The sequence below is a fragment of the Gavia stellata genome, chromosome Z (assembly GCF_030936135.1).
Source record: "Gavia stellata isolate bGavSte3 chromosome Z, bGavSte3.hap2, whole genome shotgun sequence".
NCBI classification, from domain to species: Eukaryota; Metazoa; Chordata; class Aves; order Gaviiformes; family Gaviidae; genus Gavia; species Gavia stellata.
This window is the reverse complement of record NC_082637.1, coordinates 25,066,647-25,091,335: the sequence shown is the minus strand read 5'-3', so window position 1 is coordinate 25,091,335 and position 24,689 is coordinate 25,066,647. Positions and strand designations below refer to the sequence as shown.

At 41.3% G+C, this 24,689-nt stretch overlaps 1 protein-coding gene across 1 annotated transcript in view; it reads right to left on the bottom strand.

Moving 5' to 3' along the window:
* MAST4 (microtubule associated serine/threonine kinase family member 4) overlaps positions 1 to 24,689 on the bottom strand; it is a 304,832-nt gene that overhangs the window by 159,520 nt on the left and 120,623 nt on the right. Inside the window, exon 4 of the mRNA XM_059833920.1 lies at positions 19,257 to 19,331. Coding sequence (XP_059689903.1) covers positions 19,257 to 19,331 — 75 coding nt within the window. The remainder of the gene's footprint in view (positions 1 to 19,256; positions 19,332 to 24,689) is intronic.

Genomic DNA, 24,689 nt, shown 5'->3' with positions numbered 1-24,689 from the left:
AAAACAAAACAACAACAACAAAAAAAAAACTAACCAAAACCATAGTAAACTGGAGCTTGTTCTTCTGTCTCAGATCAGGCTGGATTTTTACAGCTGCTACACGATTTTTTAGTGTCACTTAGGACTCAGCTGCTCCCAAAGATTTTTGTGCAGCCTAAAAAATTATCATATTATCAGCTGTGTCCATACAGACTTCCTTACTTCAGACAAGGCTCACCAACATTATGCTAGCCTTGTAATACTACACCAGAGCTCCACAGCTGGGTCTACACAAAGCAGGGGGGAAAAGTGTAAATATGGTCTGCATGGGGGTAGCCTACAGCTTAGATTACAGAAATCATTTATTTCCTAGGTACATAAAAACCATCCATACCACTCAAAAGCTCAAGATGCCATTTTTACTCCATTTCTCCAAGCTGTTTCACTCACAGCCACTGAAAACAGGGAAGCACTGAATGATACCACACCGAAAAATCCCTCAGTTCTTCAGGCTTGCAATGCTCCAGGCTCAGATCTCAGTTACAGTGCAAATTACCTATAACAACTTCACGGTTTTCTGGCATTACACTGTTTCCTTTCTGAAAGTCTCAATAAAACAGACTCAAAAGACTGGCTGTCTTAGTTGCGCTGCATAGCATCCAACACATACAGACTGCTGAAGGTAAAAACTTTGTGCTGTCAAGACCTTCAGATCCTGTACTTAGGACGCAAGCCCCTGAGGTATTAAAAAGAGAAAAAGAGGTATCCACTACCACTATCCATGGTTCTCAGCCACCAGCTCTGCCCCAGAGAACAACCCTATGCCTTTCTGCCCTTGCCCTACATGGAATCCTCCTCTGGCCAGTTTGAGTTGGGCTGGTTTTAGGACTGTTTCATTCCACTGCAATAACACAAAACAGAGTTAATGGACCAGAGACTCTTGCCCTTGAGGCCCTCTGTGCCTCAGAAACCATGGCCTGAAAACATAATAAACCTTACCTCAGGTTTAAGAGATCTGTTCGAGTCTGCGCCAAATTGCTATGATGTTGCATTAAGACCCATGTGTACTGAATTTAATTGCAGCTATCATTAAGCAGTTCAAACTTCATACTCTGTGCATTTTACTATCAATAACATGCTTTTACAAGCGTAGACGCTTTTTGATTATTTCAATAATTATGACTCTTCCTCTGGTCCTATGCATCTATAACACACTTCAATATGGACAAGTTTGATCAATGCACCACAGTGCAGATATCCAGCCTTGTAAAAAATCACACTGACCAAATAAAGCACACTGAACTTTATTCTGGGTCTGAAAAAATGAACCTTTTCAAGACAAATTTCAGTAACGCATTCTTCAGCTGGGGAGGGGTTAGGTGTGAGGGGTTTTTTTACACTGTTGCTCTACACATCCATCACAGGCTGTAAGCATCTGAGCACTGCTGCCTGGTAACATGTGTTAGATCTTTATACACTGCATTAAGAATAGGTTAACATTGTAACATTAACACTGCAGAACTGTCTCAGAAACAGTTTTATATTAACACTAGGGTTGAATTTCAGGAATGGCTATCAACTTCAAAATTTCCAGTTCAAGACAGGATTAACTGGTTATCAAAAAGGTGCAGAAAGATGTTCACCTCTTTCTTCATAAGTCAAGATGTTCTCATTCAGATCTGACTTCTTACAAAACAGGAGTAACTATAAAATTCTTCTCCCTTCCAGATGACACAAAAGTGCGTTTCTGTTTGTACCACCTCTTCCTCAGCAACATTAGTCTGAACTGGCTTGTCCAAGATGCAATTCTGTATTCACTTTTCTCAGGAAAACTGTAGCGATATTCTCTTCACTGGTAACATAAGCCCCAGTCAAGATGACCATCTTTCCCTTTCCGCATTGGCTGCCAAGGAGCTAGGCATTATTAATGCCTTATGGTGAAGTCTGATGTTCTGCCTTTCAGCTGAAGGCTTTCATATTCTTTCTAGTCATCCAGATGCAGCCACCAGTCCACCAGGGTTTTTGCTTAGTGTGTACCCATACCAAGTAAATCAAAAGCCATCTCTTCACAAGCATTTTCATGAACAAAAATTGCCACTTCTGCATTGGCAAGCTCTGGAAGGTAGTTACTGCTACTCAGGGAAGACCTAATTCACAGTTCTCCTGTGTCGCCTGCAGAACGCAAGGCTTCTTTTAAATACTTTTAACTATGCATTTCAACGTACAAAGATGTTACTCCGCATGGTAACTTACCCCTCCTCACACCCCCAAACACTAAAATAACCTTGTAAATAATGAACTTGAAGTCACAAATCAGCAACAACTACCGCAGATTTTAACAGGAGATACACCATAAAAGTAAAGAGGCACTTAAGCTCAGATTTAACCGGAAAAGGTCACATTTTCTCCAATTCAATAGTCTGTGTTCTATACAATTCATTTTTATCTCCTCAGTTAGCTTCCCTGCTTTTGTTACAAGCGCTGCTAACTGCATCTTTCCAAGTGGAAACATATCTGTGTGTCAGCTCTTCACGTTCTGAAATGTGATGTAAAAGGAATACTGAGGTGCCTACTTAGAGCTAGGCATTATCAATTTAAATGCAAATTAACTGGATCAAAAAGAATGCCAAACAAGCTACATATAAAAAACATGCAATTAAAAGAAATCAATTACTTTATCATGTACAATACAAAAGCAACTTACATAATCTATTTGTATTTTCCTATAGATGAACCAGATACAACTTTAAGATTTATAATAGACTAGACTGCACTAAGTAAACAGCAGTTAAATACATTTTGCTCTGCCTGGTATTCTTCTACAAACTCTCTTACAGCATTAAAAAACACTGATCCCTGTGGAAGAAGATGAAACATTTCAGAATGATTCCATGCATTAACAGTAAGGATTTTCCTACGAACTCCACTATAGTCTGAAGTCTTTCCCATTATGGGATGGGTAATATCATTTAACAACCAAAAGAACTTGCTCAGAAAGAATTACATTGCTTAAGAGATACAATACAAATTACTCTCTCAGCTACATTTTGAAATAAATTAACAGAACTCAAAGAACAACTCCTACATCAGAATGCATAGGCTTTAACTAGCTTTTTTTTTTTTTTTACAGTAGAGAAAGTACCACAACAGTTTCTTCAGAGACAGTAGCAAGAATCTAAATTAATGCCTGGTAGTCAAACATATTCTCTGAAAAGAGATACTACAGGAGTCAGTCACTGGAAGAAGTTTTGAGTATAATCTCTTTATTTTCCCTGGGAAGAGGAAAAAAATACTAATCAAATTGACTTGTCTAGAAAAAAAAACAAAAGAAAAAAATTAAAATCAAAAGTGTTACAAATATACCCTTTATGGAAATAAAATTCATCAACAGAAAATGAGGGGGAGAAATGCCAACTAAAAAAACCAAACACCAAAAACATGCTTATTGTCATGTCTAATTTAAACCAACTGAATCCATAAATACTCAATGCTTCAGGCACATACCAAATCAATCAAAAACAAAATCCCAAACACTGTATCAGTAACCTACTGGTCAAATGAGAAATGGTAATGCTGTAAAGAAGTACTCAAAACTATGCTTATATAATGTTATCTCCACTGTATCTCTAGTTCTAAGCCAAAAGCAGCAGAACACGTCAAGTCCACCTCTTCACAACAATAATGCAGTGTAGCCTATTTGGAGAGTATCTACTGTAATTAAAGGGAGTTTTCACCTTTTACTAATGAGAAGCACAAACCCTTTTGAAAGAGAACAATTTGACTGTTGCCAACATTAACTCAGTAAATCTTTGTATTCATTTTCTAGTGGTCTTATCATTACTTCTTTCAGATACTTCCTAGTAAAATATAGTAGAAAAATATTACTTTAGGTTTTGTTTGTTGTCTACCATGTTGCATTCTTAGCTCAACTTTTAAAAAATCAATAAATAACCATGTTTCTTTAACGAAAAAGCATGAAAATTTTGAATTAACTTTCCATGTCAAAGTATACAAAATCATTTCATCTAACATGGTGTTAGAAAATCCATGCTCCATTCTGACCTGTTGTCGTACAGTCTGTTTCACCCTTTGGCAAAGTACCACATCACCACATGACTAACAAAGAAAACGCATGCACTGCAAAGTGTGTCACACACCAACACTAAAGAGATTCCAGCTACCAAGTTCACAACAATACTCCCATCTTAAGGGAAAAGGAGAAAGAAAAAAAAATTTAAACATCACACAAGACATAAACATCAACTGCTAGTACAACTGTTCAGCTGAACAAATATAAACAATGATACAGTTTACCAGAATTGGAAAACCCTGAATCCACTTGACTAAAGCCAAGGATTTCTCTAGGTTCTGTTTGATTCTCTAGGTTCTTTCATCAAACAGAAAGCAGGGGGGTTTATATGGGCATACCTACACAGGGTTTTGCCTACTATTAAAAAGCAGAAGAAAAAGGCAACACCGCAGCACGCAGTGGCCAGCTTCAGCACTTCTTGACAGTACAGTTGTTGAAGACCATTAGGCCCACAGGAATCTAGTTGCCTTCCTTTTCCCAGTTCCCGATCATGTTTTGTATTATACAGTGTTTTGTAGTACACAATGAATATGCTCAGCAGCTGCTGCTAAACTGCTGTTGAAATCAGTAACTAGAAGATAAAATGATTAAGCCTGCCTTCAGCATGAAAGAGACTTGCCTGCATTTAGGCTTTGATTGCAACAGTTTTTATTAGTCATTTTGCACAGGATAGAAGGGGCTAAAAAAAGCCCAAACATGCTTATTGTTTTTTCCAGGACTGATTACCGTGAGCAAAACACAGGCCTTGCTCTACCTTGACACATTCACAATCATAAGCTGGAAAAGACCATCATGTACGCTGAAAGGGAAAAGTACACTGGAAGTAAGTTTTAAGCCATGTTAATCAGAGGAATTGAGTCACAAGAGTGTTGCCAAGGCACTCTTGTGCCCCGAGTGCCCACTCTAGAACCCACAGAGCTGAGCTCTGCAGCTGCTCTTCACACACAAGGGTAAAGAGAAGATTTTGGGTAGGCCAGGAACAAAGGGCACAAATAACTCACTTTTCCCCCCAGAAAATCACGTGGAACAGCAGTGGCAAAACACTACTTTTTTGCTTTCAGCAGACAACATAAATATCTCTTTTGCAGAAAAAGGCTAATTTATATTTGCTCTGTTAATGATTCCAGATCTTCTGCCCCTTAAGCAATTAAAGGTCTCAAAATTAGAAATTTTGCTTAATGTTGACATTTTAATCAGTATTTATAAACTCAAATTTGATCAGTTCAGCTGACCCCACAGCTTACTGCTAATATACTCCACTGATGTGGAAGAAAGGTTCGGGATCAAGGGTCACACTGGAAAAATTGAGACTGTCTGGAGACCAGCAAGGTAAGTACTAACCCCATTTGTGAATGAACACTTTATTTTTTCACTTCAAAACTATAGTCGCACGTTTCTCTCAACAAACTGAAATTAAATTACTTGCTACAGGGCTTTAAATGCCCTGAAAAATTTGAAAGATCCACACTAGTGCCTACCATTCTCAAGGAAGAGCCCATTCTATCTTAGGGAGCCACATTCTCAGGATCTTTTGCCTTTGCCGCTATTACAAACTTAAATATTGCTCTTCATGGGCCTTCTCAACACGTTTCCTACCTTGTCTCCTGTTTGTTTGCCACACTTGCTGCTGAATTGCAAAAGGCTGTCACTACTCCTCTTCCTATACGGTAGGCAAGAGGACATCCCCACCACCAGCTGTTGCACAATTACTAGTCAACACTCCAAAGCAAGAAAAATTTATTTCAACCTCTCCAAAGATAAGATGGCAAAAATCCCATGATCCTCATTGATACTACACTGCTCTCCCTTGTTGATGTTGTTCAGTTTCTCTAATTAGCTGCAATCTCAATTTTGAGTATCCACTGAAGAGAAAACAAGAAGGAGAAAGGTAATTTTTCTTTGGGGATGTGAATGCTCTTTTTAAGTATTCCTTTCCTTATCAGAAAGGGATCATAACACAAACATTAGCAGTCTGCTATTTTTATTTTCATCTGAAAGTCTCAAAATGTGTGCAACAACAGACATATCTGCTGCATCAATCACTGGTGTAAAAACTCTGATGCAGGTAGGAAGTTGACGTCTAGCAAAGACCACCTTGAGGCACAACCCCAGCTTCTTAATACTGACAATTTCACTGGAAAAAATCCTTGACAAAACAATGCAAATTACCAGAACAGTGCTGGACCACTGTGTGTAAGAATTTGTGAACTCTTGACATGAAATCACTGTTTCAGCCTAGGCAAGGTTTTCAGCTAAAAACCGTAGTGGACAGACAACCTTCCTTACCTACAGAAAGCAAAAATTCAACAGTGATAAATCCTTTTCCACAAATTATATCATTACTTGGTCTCTCTGTATCTGCTAGCAATAAAGTCAGGTATATTTTATAGTTTTTGTTTGGACTACTAATATTCAGGTAAATTGAGATTAGGACCCATATAATACTTTGGTTTATTGCCATTTTATAGCCAATTTCATCGCCCTCCCTGTCCCATATGGCTGACAGATTGTTCCAAGTCAAACTACAGTAAATCACATCAGCAACTATACTAAGTTTGTGCAAGCATTACATTTTTAAAATTCCCTTTTACCTTTGACTTATAATCCTATTTATACTGTTTTAATAAGATCTAACAGGGTAAGTGAAGGTTATTTGAATTTATACCTCTATCTAGTATGTTTTTCTGCAAGTTTCTGTCGTGAAATATCTACTGGTTAATGGGAAGAACCTTCCAAAGGCACGAAGATTTCTTGTGTGACTAGTCTCAAAGACCCTCCAAAAAATAAAAAAAAAAAAAAAAAAAGATAAAAAAAGGATTAGGACAAACACCCTCAGTTATGCATCTAGTCAACATGTAACAAAAGTAAAGAGTAGCCAACCGTAGTTTCCTCTCTCCACTCTCTAGTTTTTAAACCAGCAGGAGGCAACCTAATCCTAAACAGAGTCTGCAATAGGGAATAGTATAAAAAATTCCTCCTAGTTCCTATACTGATTTATGTGAGTCATCTGATAGGCTAAGTCCAGCAGCTTTCACCTTTCCTGCAGTCATGCCACCAAGATATTCGAGTAAAGGAAAGCACCGCTGTATTTTCCATGGTAATTTTATTAGTGAATGTAAGTACCGGCAGAGTAAAATAGTTCTCTGGGGGAGAAAAAACACCCTGTCTTTTTGATGACACAAATCTTGTCTCGGTATGGTTGAAATACCTCCCAACACTGGTTTCCCCCTTCCCCAGTTCTTGGTAAACATTTCAAATTCTAGCCCACGGTTTGGTTCCACTCCACCCCTTTTTTTGTGTCTACACTATGCAGACATCCCACACCTGAATGAGGATGTATGTCCACTAATTTAACCATATCTTAAGACTAACTTTACATTTCTGTAATATTCTTTTGCATACATACTAGCAGTTATGCCAGCCAAACAATTTCTAGTACTATTTCTACCACAGCTATTTCTATTTTTAATCAGTTGGGAGGCATGCAAGCACCACTGGGATGGAGGCCACACGTTTGAAGTAACAGCTGCAAACATCTAATTATAACTTGGTATTACCTTCTACAAAACTAAAGTTTTAGTAAGGAGAAAAGGGAGCATTGTGGATTCATTTTGTTTCTGTTTTGGGATAGAGAGTTATAAAACCTATCTAATACAATGACTATTACATTACTGACAGACTGACTTGTTCAGGAGATTAATTTTATAAGGAAGACAACCTTAACTTGTCAAAGAGAGGATCCATTTGTAATCTCTGACCGCAAACTATGTTCTGCTTCTATTTATATGTCTGCCAGACTCTAACCTTTAGTAAACGTAACTTTGTAGCAATTAGTTAGCCATCAAATCAAACATCTATCAGCTGGTGCCAGAGAGAAGTGCTAGGGAATAGTGCTTCTTTCTCTGCACACCCCTGCCTACTGGATGATTTTTTTTTTTAATGAACAGATCCTGTGATGAACAAGTTACAGTAATACCCTACTCTTGGAGTAGACTCTTTAATTTGTGTTGAGTTTACTCCAAAAAGCAGTAAAATTCAGTGAAGGCATGTGGGTTTAAAATACACTTAAGATGTAGCCTAGCAAGCTATACAATAGCATCTGATCCATCTAGCCATCTATTATTGATAGCCACAAGTAAATAATTATTTTAACTCAGGCTTCCCACCTAATTAAGACCCTCGGTCTAGGTTTAGCAGATGGAGACATGGTTCTCAACAGCAAACTATTTCTTTACAATCACAAGTCATGAGTCACTGAGGCAGGCAAAGAAGAAAACCGTTCTAGAAAATTTTCATCAGCTTAGGAAGTACAGTATGTGCAATAGTGATTACTGTAATTCCAGAAGTGACTTCGTAAGATAGTCTGTTTTTAAAATCTTTATTTACAGATGCTGCAGAAATTGTTCAGTACAAATTGAGGAAATATTACTGTGCTCTGTAACTAATTGATAAGGTACTCACACCAGAATGACTTAAAAACAAACTCATCTCTGCTGAAATGTCCTCTCTCTTCACAACCAGCTTGGAGTTTTTTCATTTGATTCATTCTACTACCAGGGTTTTTTCCAAGCTAATAAAATTCAAAGTAATCTTCACAACTGTTACTTACAAGTATTCCCAATTTATACTGGCAGCCTATGTGGAGTACGGCTTTACTCTTACTACGTACTGAAACACCAGAGTGTGAAAATAGTCTGAATGCTTTCCTTTATAACTCCTTCTCAACCTCCATATATCAAATTGATTTTTATTTGACTGTTACCTTTCCCAGCTCTATAAATGAGTGTTTTATTTCATCCTTCAGATCATTACTCCTGCAACACTTTAACATTGTCTACCCGTGTTCGTATTTGTTACCCACAAAGAAGTTCTAGCAAACAAATTACCCAGCAATCCTTTAAATTAAGCTTCTGTTTCAAGGCCCCACCAAGTAATCTAAGATATACAGCAAGAGATAGGCAGAGGCTAGATCTATAGTGGTTTTATGCATGTCTGAGAACAAACCCTGCTCTGTGGGTCAAAGCAGACTAGTTAGAATCCACAATGTTTCAGGATCTTTTGTACCGTCTATACTGCTTATCGGCTAGCAGATGTTGTGCTGAAAAGGCCACTTGAGAGCTCTGCATCACTACAGAGCAAGCAGAGGCTAGCGTGCAGCAAGTACCACACCCTTCAATCACAGAGTATGTCAGGCTGGAAACGACCTCTGGAGGCCATCTGGTCTAACTCTCCACTCAAAGCAGGGCTAACTTCAAAGTGAGATCAGGTCGCTCAAGGCCTTTGCCAGTCAAGTTTTGAATACCTTCTAGGAAGGAGCCCTGTGGATAGCTTGTTCCAATGCTTAAACACCTCAACTGAGAAAAATTTATTGTCTATTCCGATTTTCCCCTCTGGCAACTTGTGAGTGTTTCATCTTTTTGCAGTTCACCTCCGTGAGTGACTCACTCTATTTCTCTCTACATCCATCTATTAGGTAGTGAAAGACAGCCATTAGGTCCCATCTCGGCCTTCACAGTGTGAAACAAACCTAGCTCCTCAGCTCCTCCGTGCACAGCACGAACTCCAGCACCCTTCTTGTACCAGGGGCCCAAATGTGGATGCAGCGATTCCAGATGCATCTCTGAAGTGTCAATTAGAAGGGATTCATCACCTCCCTCAACCTACTGGCTATACTCTTTGATTGCAACTACTTTCTGCATGCCCTGTGATTACATCAACAAATATATAAAGGTCCTATCCATACATTCAGCAGCTGTTTAGCATTAGTTAGGTAAGCATACTGAATACTCCCATCACTGCCTACTGCTGCTCATTCTGCTGTCAAATGGTCACTTTCACACCTAAAACATGACACAAGGAACATCAGCACTGAATGGATGAAAGAAGTACTTCCTCCAATACCTGAAGAAAACAGAGTCCTCTCTCTCAAAACATTTTTATTACTTCCTCTCTCAGATGCACGTATCAGTCTCAACCACTTCCAAGCTTGACCCAAAAAAGACTGAAGATATGAGGTTTCACAGATGGGAACAACCTAGGAACCTAGAACCAGCACCAACCACCACCAGCTGTAGGTCCTAAAATTGAGATCCAAAGAGAAATCTATAGAGAAGAGGCTCGTCACCATTGTTTGAAGCCCAGCCTTCCCTGACTTGCATCAAATCAATCAACCAATCACAAGGCTGGGACATGAGCTCATAGTTGGCCAAGTTCACAGCACCATATCTTTACAACTCTACTATCTTTTGCCAGGACAGGCCAAGATCCTCTCCCCTCAGGAAACATTAGACTCTACCTCAAAAGTCAACACACCATGACCCTTGCTGCTTTGGGTCACCCAAATCACTACCCCACAAATGCACTTCATCTGGGTCCAGGATGAGCTGCAGAATGCATGTCGAGATGCAGGTCAATCACCTGTAGTCAGCTGACTAGAGATGGAGGATCTTCTGGGCAAGTTGTACCTGAGAGTCCTCTGAATCACTGCTGCTGCTTTCATGAGACACACTGCCTTGCTTCCAAGTCTCCCAAATGAAGTTGTTCTCCCATGCCCATGGAGTTAGGAGCCAGATGCAGGAAACCCAGGGACCAGACATGCAGAACAAAACAACCCTACAAGCCCACCAGGATGCTTTTCTAAGCACAAAAACAGTATTCCTTTACCGGTCTCTTTGATGGTCTTCCCCCACCCCCAAACAGTGTCCCTGATACAGGCAACAGACTCTGCAAGCTGTGCAGCCTGGGCTTCCATAACATCCTGCCACCTGGGCAAACAGCTGCTACACAGGAAGGCAAAACGAGTAAAAGGGATCCAACCAGTCTTTAGAGAGCCAAGAGACAACGTACCATTTCAAAGCAACAACTCTGTTTGTGTTGGTTTTGGTTTGGGTTTTTTTGTTTCGTTGTGTTGTGGGTTTTTTAAACTAAAAAGAGCTGAATCAACAAGCTTAAAGAAAGGCATGTCAGCTTTGCTGATGGCAATGTGCCATCTTCAGTCTAAAAAAAGTAGGCAAAGTAACTCTTGCTTTAGGATGGCAACAAGACCACGAAACTGCTGGCTTCTGTGCACTTACCCCTACCACCAGGAGCAACTGGCAGCTCTTCCTGAGGCAATAAATTCAGATCGAGGAGTGTGATAGAACAAGCTGCTGGGGAAGCTCTGCCAATCCTGTTGCCTTTCTACAGCTTCCTACTGCTGGAATTACCTGCACAGCTGACTCTCAGCCCTGTCCTCCTAGTCTCCATCAGGCGAGCTTCCCTGGTCCCCAAAGCCCCAAAAATGGATGATCAATGTCCTGCGGGCCCGAGTATGTCTCTCAGAGACTCTGTGCTAAGAGCACTTCTCTACTCTGCTTTCATAGCGATCTGAAGAGCGAATACTGAGAATCACACAATGCCTGAAGTATGCCCTCGGAACATAGACGGGCCTTTGAAGGACACAGTATACCACCCTTGCTTGTTATGCAGCACCATGTGCCACACTTCTCCTCAGCCAAATCTGTTCAAGTAACCTTGGGCTACAGCTCCCACCAGCACACAACTAGCTAGAGCACCTGCTGCAGGACAGGTTTGTCTTCATCCTTCCTCTTGAGTAGTCTCAGTCCATGGAATATTCGTCCAGTACAGCCCCAACAGTCCTGAGCAAAGGTATTGAACACAGCTCTCATGTGCGCTTCCAAGGCCTGCCCCATGCAAAGCAGCAAACTATGCCCCCCTTGTCCCAGAATCACAAGCCAATATCCCTACTCCAAAACTTCCTGCTGAAGAGCAGCTGTTGAGCTGCCAAGGCCTATTCCAGACGCTACCTTCCATCAGCTGGATCAGCCTGAGTGTGGTCTGATCATGGGTGAACATAACATTTCCCAGACTTGAGATGTAGAGAGGTATGAGGCAAAAGCACATAATACAAGCCTCTGAGTTTCATCCAGCACAGAAGAAGGGAAAAGCATGTAGAAAGGAGTGGCAAACATGCAGAAATTATTACCTTAAGTTACCTCAATCAGACCAGGAAATACAGTCCTGTCAGCTGTAGCAGCTGATTCCAAGAACACAGCAGGGGTGGTGGGCAAGAAAAAAAGGCATATATATCTAGGACATAAAGCATGACAGCTATTCTTCACTGAGAAGTGTGTACAGGAGAGGAGGAAGGGAAGGTGTGGCTGTCAGCACAGATGGGTGCAGGTGCCCAACAATTAGTTTTATTTGATTGCCATGTACAAATACTATCCACCTAGTGGAAGGTTCTCAAAGAACAGGATTCAGAAGACTACTGTTCCAGGATTTCATCATTCTCTTGCAGGGACAGTGAGAAATGAGATCAGGTGGGTGATCTGCAGGCTGGTCCATGGCCCTGGGAACTATGAACTTGCAGTTTTTCCTCTTCTGTCTCACAGTACTAGCAATGAAGCAGTGCTTGTTATTTTCCTTGCTGTTATTCTCCTTTTCATTACTACTACTACTACTACTACTACTACTACTACTACTATTATTATTATTACTACTACATTTCATTTCACTAATTAAACTGTTTTTATCTCAACCCACGAGCTTCCTTGCTTTTACTTTTTCTATTCTCTCCCCCATCCCACGGGGGCAGGGGGGAGTGAGCGAGCAGCTGTGTGGTGCTTAGTTGCCAGCTAGGCTTAAACCACGACAGTCCTTTTTGGCGCCCAACGTGGGTCTCGAACCCACGACCCTGAGATTAAGAGTCTCATGCTCTACTGACTGTCATGGTTTAAGCACAGCTGGCAACCAAGTAAAAGTGAGAAACAACAACAACAACAAACAAGAAAGGCAGTGATGCAAATGAAAACAACTGCTTACCACCCTCCAACTGATGCCCAGCCCAAGCAGTGGTCTCCCGGCCAGCTTTCCCCCTAGTTTATATACGGAGCATGACATCATATGGTATGGAATATCCCTTTGGTCAGTTGGGGTCAGCTGTCCCGGCTGTGTCCCCTCGCAGATTCCCGTGCACCCCCAGCCCACTCACTGGTGGGGTGGGGTGAGGAGCAGAAGAGGCCTTGACTCTGCGTAAGCACTGCTCAGCAGTAACTGAAACATCCCTGTGTATCAACACTGTTTTCAGCACAAATCCAAAACACAGCCCCATACTAGCTCCTATGAATAAAAATTAACACTATCCCAGCCAAAACCAGCATATTCTCCACCCCTTATTCCATACCATTTACATCATGCTCAGCTCTCACACATCCAACACATTCTGACTCAAATGAGTCCCGTTGTTGGATTCAATTCTTTCAGGGGTGCCGTGTTGCCATAAAACTTGCTTTTCAAGGCCCAAGATAGTGTTCCGGGCAGTGGCATGGGTCACGGGGTATGTTTCCAACCATCCAGTAGTTCCTTCCACCATTGTAAGCACATGCTGCTTCCCATGGCGGGTTCATGGTAGTGTGATATAATCAACCTGCCAGGCTTCCCCGTATTGGTATTTCAGCCATCGTCCTCCATACCAAAACGGCTCTAGCCGCTTAGCTTGTTTGATTATGGCATGTGTTTGACTTTCCTGGATAACCTGTGCAATGGCATCAATGGTCAAGTCCACCCCTCGATCACGAGCCCATTTCTGTGTTGCATCCCTTCCCAAATGTCCTGATGTGTCATGGGGCCATCGAGTTATAAATAGCTCACTCTTATGTTCCCAATCCAGATCCACCTGAGCCACTTCAATTCTAGCAGCCTGGTCCACCCGCCCATGGTTTCGATGTTCTTCAGTGGCACGACTCTTGGGTATGGGAGCATCTACATGACGTGCTTTTACAGCCAGGTTCTCTACCCGAGCAGCAATATCTTGCCATAGTTCAGCAGCCCAGATGGGCTTACCTCTGCGCTGCCAGTTGCTCTGCTTCCATTGCTGTAGCCACCCCCACAGAGCATTTGCCACCATCCATGAGTCAGTATAGAGATAAAGTACTGGCCATTTTCCTCGTTCAACAATATCTAAAGCCAGCTGAATGGCTTTCACCTCTGCAAACTGACTCGATTCACCTTGTCCTTCAGCAGTTTCTGCAACTTGTCGTGTAGGACTCCACACAGCAGCTTTCCACCTTCCATATTTTCCCACAGTACGACAGGATCCATCTGTAAACAGGACATATTGCTTCTCAGTCTCTGATAATTCATTATACAGAGGGGCCTCTTCAGCACAAGTCACCTCCTCTGGCGACACTCGGAAGTTTCGGCCCTCCGGCCAGTCCATGATCACTTCCAGGATTCCCGGGTGGTCGGGGTTTCCCATGCGAGCCTGTTGCGTTATCAGTGCGACCCACTTACTCCATGTAGCATCGGCTGCGTGATGCATAGAGGGGATCTTCCCTTTGAACATCCAGCCCAGCACAGGCAACGGAGGGGCCAAAAGGAGCTGTGCTTCAGTGCCAACTACTTCCGAAGCAGCTCGAATTCCTTCATGTGCTGCTAATATTTCTTTTTCAGTTGGAGTGTAACAGACTTCAGATCCCCTATATCCCCGGCTCCAAAACCCTAGAGGTTGACCTCGAGTCTCTCCCAGTGCTTTCTGCCAGAGGCTCCAGGTGGGCCCGTTATCCCTGGCTGAGGTGTAAAGCACATTTTTCACATCTTGTCCTGTCTGGACTGGCCCAAGCGCTACTGCACGAACTATCTCCCGTTCAATTTGTTCAAAGGCTTGCTGCTGTTCAGGGCCCCATTCAAAGTCGTTCTCCTTCCGGGTCACTCGATAGAGAGGGCTTACGATCAGACTATAACCTGGAATATGCATTCTCCAAAAACCCACAACACCTAAGACAGCTTGTGTTTCCTTTTTATTAGTAGGTGGAGACATGGCTGTTATTTTATTGATCCCATCCACTGGGATATGACGACGCCCATCTTGCTGTTTTATTCCTAAAAACTGCATTTCCTGTGCAGACCCTTTGACCTTACTTTGTTTTATAGCAAAACCAGCTTTCAGGAGAATCTGGATTATTCTTCTCCCCTTCTCAAACACTACCTCCGCTGTGTTGCCCCACACAATGATGTCATCAGTATATTGCAGGTGTTCAGGAGCTTCACCTTGTTCCAGCGCACTCTGTATCAACCCATGACAAATGGTAGGACTATGTTTCCATCCCTGGGGCAGTCGATTCCAGGTGTACTGGATACCCCTCCATGCGAAAGCAAACTGTGGCCTGCACTCTGCTGCCAGAGGGATCGAAAAAAATGTGTTGGCGATACCTATTGTTGCATACCATTTAGCAGCCTTTGACTCCAGTTCATACTGAAGTTCTAGCATGTCTGGTACGGCAGCGCTCAGCGGCGGTGTGACTTTGTTTAGGCCTCGATAGTCCACTGTTAACCGCCACTCTCCATTAGATTTTTGCACGGGTCATAGGGGACTGTTAAAGGGTGAATGAGTCTTACTGATCACTCCTTGACTTTCCAGTTGACGGATCAACTTATGGATGGGAACCAGGGAGTCTTGATTGGTGCGATATTGTCACCAGTGCACTGTCACGGTAGCAACTGGCACCTGCTGTTCTTTAACTTGCAGCAACCCCACCACAGAAGGATCTGCTGAGAGAGCAGGCAAGCTAGACAGCTGTTTAATCTCCTCTGTACTCAAAGCAGCTATACCAAAAGCCCACTGGTACCCTTTTGGGTCTTTGAAGTACCCTCTCCTGAGGCAGTCTATGCCAAGGATGCATGGAGCCTCTGGACCAGTCACAATAGGGTGCTTTTGCCACTCATTCCCAGTTAGGCTTACTTCAGCCTCCAACACAGACAGTTCTTGGGATCCCCCCGTCACTCCAGAAATACAGATGGATTCTGCCCCCTTGTAATCTGATGGAATTAGAGTACACTGTGCACTTGTGTCCACTAGAGCTTTATACTCCTGTGGGGCTGATGTGCCAGGCCGTCGAATCCACACAGTAAACCCGATTGTCCCTTTCCTCCACCTGACCGAAGGCAGGGCCGCTCTACTGCTGGTCTGAGTCTTCATTACTTCTTTTTTGTAAGTGCAAAACAGAAGTCCCTTCATCAGGATCAAAAGTACAGTCAGCCATTCTACTCTGCCCATCAGACACTGGAGCAGTAATTCTCCTGGATGGATGCTTTTTGGCTGTTGTTTTCTCTTGCAGTTCCACACCATTGGAGGGGAGAAGTCCTCTAGATACCTGCCCATATTCTCCCACATGCCGTGCCACCCATGACCATACTCTCATGGACCCTGCGTCATATGCCTAAATTGCTTGTTAACTTTAGGCAAAACTGAAACAATATGTCTAAGAAATACCAACAGGAGTATTTTAACTACCCAAGGATGTTCAAGGTACTGAGAAGTCATTATCACGAGGGAGACAACATCACAGAAGAAGGTAGCAAGGGAGCAAGGGTGCCGTTCTGTGTTTCCTCCACAAAAAAACTCTCAGAGAAAGCAGTATAATTGTTAAACATCTCCATGAGATGGCACCCAAAGTACAGTAAAGGCTTCAGTGCAGAGACCGAACACCAGATTACCCAGCTCAAGGTCAGTGTTTTAAAAACCAATCTCCCAGGCAAAACATCACTAATCACCACAGAGCACAGCAAACTGAAAAAGCCAACACCCATCCTTAACAGGTACAGCAAAAAAAAGAGCATGGTGCAGATCAAATAAACTAATGTTGACCTGTAACTTTTAACAGATAGAAGTTCTGTTGAATCTGTTATTATCTCAAACCCTTTGAGCCCCACGTTGGGCGCCAAAAAGGACTGTCGTGGTTTAGTCCTAGCCGGCAACTAAGCACCGCACAGCCGCTCGCTCGCTCCCCCTCACGTGGGACGGGGGAGAGAATCGGAAGAGTGGAAGTGAGGAAACTCATGGGTTGAGATAAAGACAGTTTAATAGGTAGAGCAAAAGCTGTGCAAAGAAGCAAAGCAAAACAGGGAATTTATTCACCACTTCCCGTGGGCAAGCAGGTGTTCAGCCATCTCCAGGAAAGCAGGGCTCCATCACGCGTAACGGTTGCTTGGGAAGACAAGCGCCATTACTCTGAATGTTCCCCCTTTCCTTCTTCCTCCCCCAGCTTTATATGCTGAGCATGACGTCAAATGGTATGGAATATCCCTTTGGTCAGTTGGGGTCAGCTGTCCCGGCTGTGTCCCCTCCCAAAATCCCGTGTACCCCCAGCCCACTCACCGGTGGGGTGGTGTGAGGAGCAGAAGAGGGCTTGCACTGCTCAGCAGTAACTGAAACATCCCTGTGTGTCAACAGTTTCCAGCACAAATCCAAAACGCAGCCCCATACTAGCTGCTATGAAGAAGGTTAACTCTATCCCAGCCAAAACCAGCACAGAACAAAAGCTAGCACAGCTTACGTCCATGGAACTGCACTGCGGTATACATTTTTCCTTTGGCTTTCCACATTGAGAGAATTGGCACTGGTGAGGCCGCTCCTCCAATACTGTGTTCAGTTTTGGGCCCCTCACTACAAGAAGGACATTGAGGTGCTGGAGCGTGTCCAGAGAAGGGCGACGAAGCTGGTGAGGGGTCTGGAGCACAAGTCTTACGAGGAGCGGCTGAGAGAGCTGGGGTTGTTTAGTCTGGAGGAGAGGAGGCTGAGGGGAGACCTCATAGCTCTCTACAATTACCTGAAAGGGGGTTGCAGAGAGGTGGGTGTTGGTCTCTTCTCCCAAGTGACGAGTGACAAGACAAGAGGAAATGGCCTCAAGTTGCACCAGGGGAGGTTTAGACTCGATATTAGGAAAAATTTCTTTACTGAGAGAGTGGTGAGACACTGGAACAGCCTGCCATGCTGGAATAAGCTGCCCAGGGAAGTGGTGGAGTCACCACCCCCGGAGGTGTTCAAGGAACGTGTGGACAAGGCATTGTGGGACATGGTTTAGTGGGCATGGTGGTGTTTGTTGGTTGATGGTTGGACTTGATGATCTTACAGGTCTTTTCCAACCTTTGTGATTCTGTGAATTACCTGGAATGATTTTAGTGCACATTAATACATGAAGTGGCTTGTCAAGAGAATGGGCTCCTGAAGAGACAGTACAGACTCACTCAAAATTCATTTCTGCTCTTACTTAACGAAACCTTTTAAAAAAACCCAAACAATATACTGCACTCATTTTTTCACCTGTAACTCCCAAAATGCCCTTCCCCAGTCCCTCAAAATGATAGCTTAATACTGACAGTGTTGTTACAGGCCAAAAGTATTAAATAATACAAGCTGGCAAGAGTAAAAGTCAACACAGCTAATACTTAATGAGTCAACACATTTAGCAACAGAAAGAATTGGTCTGACAACAGTGATTAGAATCGTAATTTAAAATGCAAGACAAGACGTGTGTCCACTTTTTTCTTTCTTAAAACCAGGGCTTTTCCTTCAAGACCAGGACTACTATCACTGATCTACTTCAACCTGTATCAGAGGTTGTACGTAAATATTGCAATCAATTCTGCAAGTAATCTAAATCTAAAGGGAAGCGGAGAATAGAACTTCTGGGAGGTGGTAGTAATGAATACAGTTTCATTTTTGCTGGACTCTCACAAGAAGTAGCAAAAAATTGACACAGCTGAACAGTTACTGATGCTCTAAAATATGCATTATAGTACATTTTATTAGCTAGAGAATAAAAGCTCCATAATAACATCATGCTTACTGAATATCTCCATTTCGTATACTGTTAACAAAAAGCATGTCTCTAAAAAGGTGGAACAATCTTACAAACTAACTGGTACTGCTATTATACCTGCTAATATCATCTTTTGATGCCACAGTCTTTTTTTTTTTTAGTCTGAAACTTCATATTACAGCTTGATAATAGACTATTTGAGTATTTTCTATATCCTTGCCATTTTTTTTAATTCAGTGAAAGCCTTTTGCTTAAGAATGAGGCAAACGAATTACACGTCTTCAAGAAACCAGATATCATGCAAAGTAATAAAACCAAAGCAGCACTCTCCATATAGTTTCTATTTCACTTTGCAGATACAAAAAAAAAATCTCACCCCAACTTTTTCAAGAAAGTACAACACCTGCACTTGAATATGAATCTCTCCAGTGCTGAAGTTCACCTTTAAAGAGTCATTATCTCACTCACAGACAAGTAACAGTAATTAAATCGCCCACCAAGCACAGAGAAGAACTTCTCTTTAATAACAAATATTCTGCTGACATGACATTCCATTTTAAAAATGGTCCTTCAATAAAGGCACTCACTTTTGTAGCTGCTGGTTCCACTAGTCTCTGACGGTGGCGTGCTGAGCTGAAATGACTCTTCTGAGGCGCCCCTTCCTGACAGTGAATGGAAAAAGGGGAGGAAGAAGAACAGAGAAAAGGGGGGAAATGGATCGTGGAAGGGATGGAATGGAGGATGTTGGAGAAGGGAGAGGGACAGTATTTAACTGAACTGTATTTTCACTAACTTTGTAAAAGCTTTATTAAATCAATTTCAATGATACCACCATACAAATATCAGAAAGAAAATGAAGCTTTTGCTAGAAGCAGCCTCATGAGGCTTTTATTACACACATATAAACACGTACACATGCCTACTTCATTTCTAGATACACAAAGTTGAAAGCACATTAATTTCACTCTTCACAAGTATATACATTATCTTACATTTTCTGTATCAATTTAAGAAGTTACACATGAAAGAACCCAACCCACTAGCCGTCCCACCCAGCTGTGTGGATTCACACTCTGACCCAAAGACCAGCATCTCCTCTAATAAAATAGGACTTTATAGATTCACATTCTCCATTCAGTTTCAACAGACTATCAACCACTTTATGTTTTAGAGATTTTTTACCTAGCAGAGATTAATACCTTTTCCTGAGAAAACTAGAGAAATAGCAGGCTCACATATGTGAAGGATAAGCATTTTCTCTTAGAAAGAGAAATTTGAAAGAGCATTTGACTGAAAAAATAGGAGCACAACACCTTTCATCACATGTGCAAAATTATTTAGGATAATACCTCACCCTAGTCTTAAAACTACCTGGATTTGCTGGAGCTGGAAAGGAGGACTGCCTCCTAGGCTTTGAACAGCACACCATTTGGTTGTCTGTTCTTGCTATTTCTTGCGGTTCCCTCTAACTGATTAAAATTGGTACCAAATAACCTATAGAACAGGGACCAATCTGTACCTAAACTTTTCCTACATGGATGGAGCTGCTCGCCTTTCAAGAAAAAAAAATAGTTACATCCCCATATTCAAACTGCTTAAGTACAAAAAAAAATTGAAACTAGAAACAAAGTTTGAACAAAAACATGTATTTTGAATAACTATACTGTATAATCTGAAATTTTACAAAGGAAAAACTTAGTATTTCTATCTCCTTCTCCTACAATGAAAAGAAAAAATATTATAGATTTCTATTTCTTTTGCTGGTCTTCCTGCCCCTCAGGCTTTCAGCAGATCAGATCATTGTACAAGTTTTGTTTCTCTTTCATATTCACACTTTCCCCTTTACTGAAATTACCTGATACTTTTCAGACATCATGAAGCCATAGTGAAGAGGTGCTACTCTAACACATCTAAGAAATATACTGAGTTAAGGTATTAGGGTGAACAGGTTTTCTGGAACTGATTCAATTTTTTCCCTACTTCTTGACAGCCTAAATACATACTTTCAATTAAACAGCCTTGCAATGTTTTAACCACCTGAAACAATAGGCCTTGCTCTGTTTGCTTTCAAAATTAAGAAAACTTCTAAGTTAATTTTCTGTATGAATTCTACAAAACACTGCATCTGATTTTTCAGGAGATAATTTGTCACAAACAGGACCGAAGATTAAGCATCTACTCCATCATTTCCAGAAACTCTGGGGCAACCACAAGAATTAACATGCTCATTAACTTCACAAACATTACTTTTATCAAAAATAAACACTCCTTACAATGAACCCTCCACTATGTTTCAAAATTCAGCCTGAACACAAATCATTATCTGACCTTACCAAACTTTTGGCATTATAAAACATTAATATCTTAATATGCAAAAAACAGTAACAAAATGCCTAGCAACTTCAATAATCTACTTCTTTATGATCAGCAGCGTTGCTGGAATTTGACTGGTGGTATCATTTCTTTCTGACAACAGGAAAAAGGCCCATCACCACCACTTAGAGGCTTTGTAAAGAGAGGCAGGTTGCTCGAAAAATCTATAGGACACAATGAACTACGAATAGAAGACTACCTCCAGGAGATACCTTTTTCCATGTGAATAAACAGCTGTATCTAGCAGAAAAAAAAGGAGCAAGAACATTGCAAGCCACTAAGCAAAGAAGCAGCAAGAACCGAGCAGTGAATCAGTCAGAATGCCTGCTAGGACTGCCAGTCAAGAAATGCTTTGCTTTTTCTGTCATCAGTTTCTACAAACTCATTCCTATACACTCAATAAACCACTAAGCACAGTTCTTATCAATGTACTAATAGAAGTGCAGGTGGATATGACAGCATTACTGGTTTTGCTGAGCAACAGTAAGGAAACAAAAGACAGGGCTAAGACAGATGCTGACAGCACATTATCTAGGTTTGACTGAATCATACACTCAGTGTCCAACCAAAAACTATTATGGTGTCTTTAGCAATAACCATAAAGTGCTCCTCCGTCATGCTTGCTGCAATTAACTTTACCTCATGAGGCTGTCTTACAGGAACAGACCTGTGGGAATTAATCATGCGAATGCCTCATCTTAGCCTGCTTACTGACACTTAAATGGCTTTCTGAAATTAACTTTACAGAACTGTACTCAACCTGTAGAATGCCCTGGGGCAGGCCCTGGAGAAAGAACCATGTCAAAAAATTATTTGTTACCTCTTCTGGAGAATAAATACATCCAGAAGAAGTCATACAGAACAGCCACAGTCAAGCAAGCCAATTAAGCACATGCAAAACAATGCACACAGCTCTGCTGACTTCAACATACATAGCCAAGTACTTCCCAACTCAGGCTTTTCATTGCCTGTGAAAAGCCTTGAACAGTAAACACTTTCTTTTCTTCAACTCAAGAGCCCATTTTTAAAAGCTAACTTCAGATGCACAGATTGAAATATGGTGTCTTTAGCATTTAAATTCTTCATTAACCACTTTTGTAGAAATATTTTTTAAAAGAAATTACACTAATTTACATAGATGTATAAAAATTATGGTCAGTACCGTAAGTCAAATATTCCACTACTGAACTACTTGATCACTTCTTCCAACATACTCACTCTACTAAATGTAATGATACATCTTGAATAAAAATTAAATTGGCCTGTGACCAAATATGCATGTTTATTTGCATAGAATGTGGAATAACAGACAGCTTGAACATATTGTCTATTTCTCAGATAACAAAAGACTATGAAATCACAGAACTGATCATTTAGATGTGGTATTTTTGCCAGTGTTACTTTTGGACAGTAGTACAGAAGTACTCTTAAGACAGAAAACAAGGATAGTTAAAGCAGATCACTAAAAGTCTTGGGAGGAAGGGAGAACACTCATAATAACTAATACTAAAATATGTCAGAACAAAGAACAAAACACACCAGGAAAAAGCCCTCCAATTCTTCCATCAGTGCCATAAAATCTTAAGAACTACTTATACTTTAACAGGTGATAACCAGATAAACAGGAACACTTCTACACAGCAGTGCTTCTGCTAGAATTCCATGAGAGCATCTTCTACTCACATATACACACAAAAACCCCAAAGTAGTGCAGGAAGAAGTTTCAAAAAAACTGAGTTGTCTGAATAATTGTCCCAACCAGCCAAAACTGGAGTAAATCTTGGGTTTGCCTGTAACTGCATTTTTTTAAGCTAGTTTTAAAATACAGTGCTGTTTCTGGTTAAAGCATTTGAATTAACCTGAAGAGTTTCTTTTTTGGCTTTGTGCTCTCTTCACCACTTCCTTTGTATGTGCAAAGGAAAGCAAAGTTTTAATTAATATGGAATATGAGCACCGTTACTGAAATCAGGAAGAAAAGATGTCAAAAATTATTTACCCAATGCTGTCTGTATCCCGCACAGCACAACAGTTAAAGATTTTTCAGGATATGAGAGATACTGGTTCAAATCCTCTACCTGCTGAACATCCAAGGAGACAAAAAGCCTACATTTAGTTTCCTCCCCAAGATATGTTCAACATTCTGTCTCAATCTCCCCACAAACATTCCAATTTGTACAGCGAGTATGAACTCTACAATCTGCTACTTAAGGTATGCATCTGATGGAGAGAAGATATGGGTCAAGAGCCTGCTCCGTATCACATAAGGCAGAGCATGAAAACTCATGAGACTGCTTCCCTTTCTTTCTCACTTTCAGAACCAGTACACAGTTCCTTCTAGGAGTCTTCTCTCAAAAAAATCAGAATATTTTACAAATGCAAGACAGACTTGCTCATACTTCTAAAAAGATATCCACAGGGATATTTTAACCAAAAATACAATTCTACTCAACTTGGCAAATATTTCTCAAGATCTGAAGACTCCGCTTTTCAAAAAGTAGTTTTTACCCCTCCTTAACAAAAAGGCTTCCACTCAGCAAGACACCATGCAAAGCCAGCTCTGTAACTCAAAAAGATCTGGAGGAAACAATCAAAGATTATAGCCACCTTGGGAAGACTACATCATATTTACCAAATAAAATAAAGATAGTAGGAGTAGTGCAAACTAACCCTAATCAGCATTACAGAAAAAGTAATTATCTAACACTTGCATGAACATTTGGCTACAATTGCAGAAGGCTTTTCTGATGATGGCAACGTCTTTTGAAAACGCTCCATTAAATTAGTGGTGTAACTGACTAAAATTAGCAGTAAGTACTAGGGCTAGCTGACCTTATCACTTCTCCTTTTGGGAGATATTCTTAAAACCTTTAATAATTTCTTTCTAAATTTCTCAGTGCTCTCCCCATTATCATTTAACATAAACATTAATATAGTTAAAAAATGGATGCTTGAAAAAGGGTTCCTTTCTATCACAGCTTAGAACCATGGTAGGGTCAACTTAACCTTGACATTAGCTAACAAGAGTGCTGATCTTCAGAGGCCCTACGTTCTCACTTATTAACGTTATTAACCCATGTAACATGAGATCCTGTACCAATATGAGAAGCTGGGAATTCTTCTCTGTTATTGGCAATCTTTTTCTCCCTTCCTGTCTCACCTTCAGAATGCATTTCAGGAGCAGTTAAGAGCTGTGACAGACATAGTTTACACCTGGAAAAATCCCAATACAGCACAGATACCATTTCAGAAGCATAGAAGTATACCTAAATTGATGTGATTATTCCTATGACAAAGGAAAGAGTCTTCAGGCTATTAAAATGCTTGTGGACTGTGTCTCCAATGACACCAGCCATGTTGGTACATGTGCTGGTTTTGGCTGGAATACAGTTAATTTTCTTCATAGGAGCTAGTATGGGGCTGTGTTTTGGATTTGTGCTGAAAACAGTGTTGATATACAGGGATGTTTTAGGTACTGCTGAGCAGGGCTCACACAGAGTCAAGGCCTTTTCTGCTTCTCATGCCGCCCCACCAGCGAGTAGGCTGGGGGTGCACAAGAAGTTGGGAGGGGACACAGCCGGGACAGCTGACCCCAACTGACCAAAGGGATATTCCATACCATGTGACATCATGCTCAGCATATAAACTAA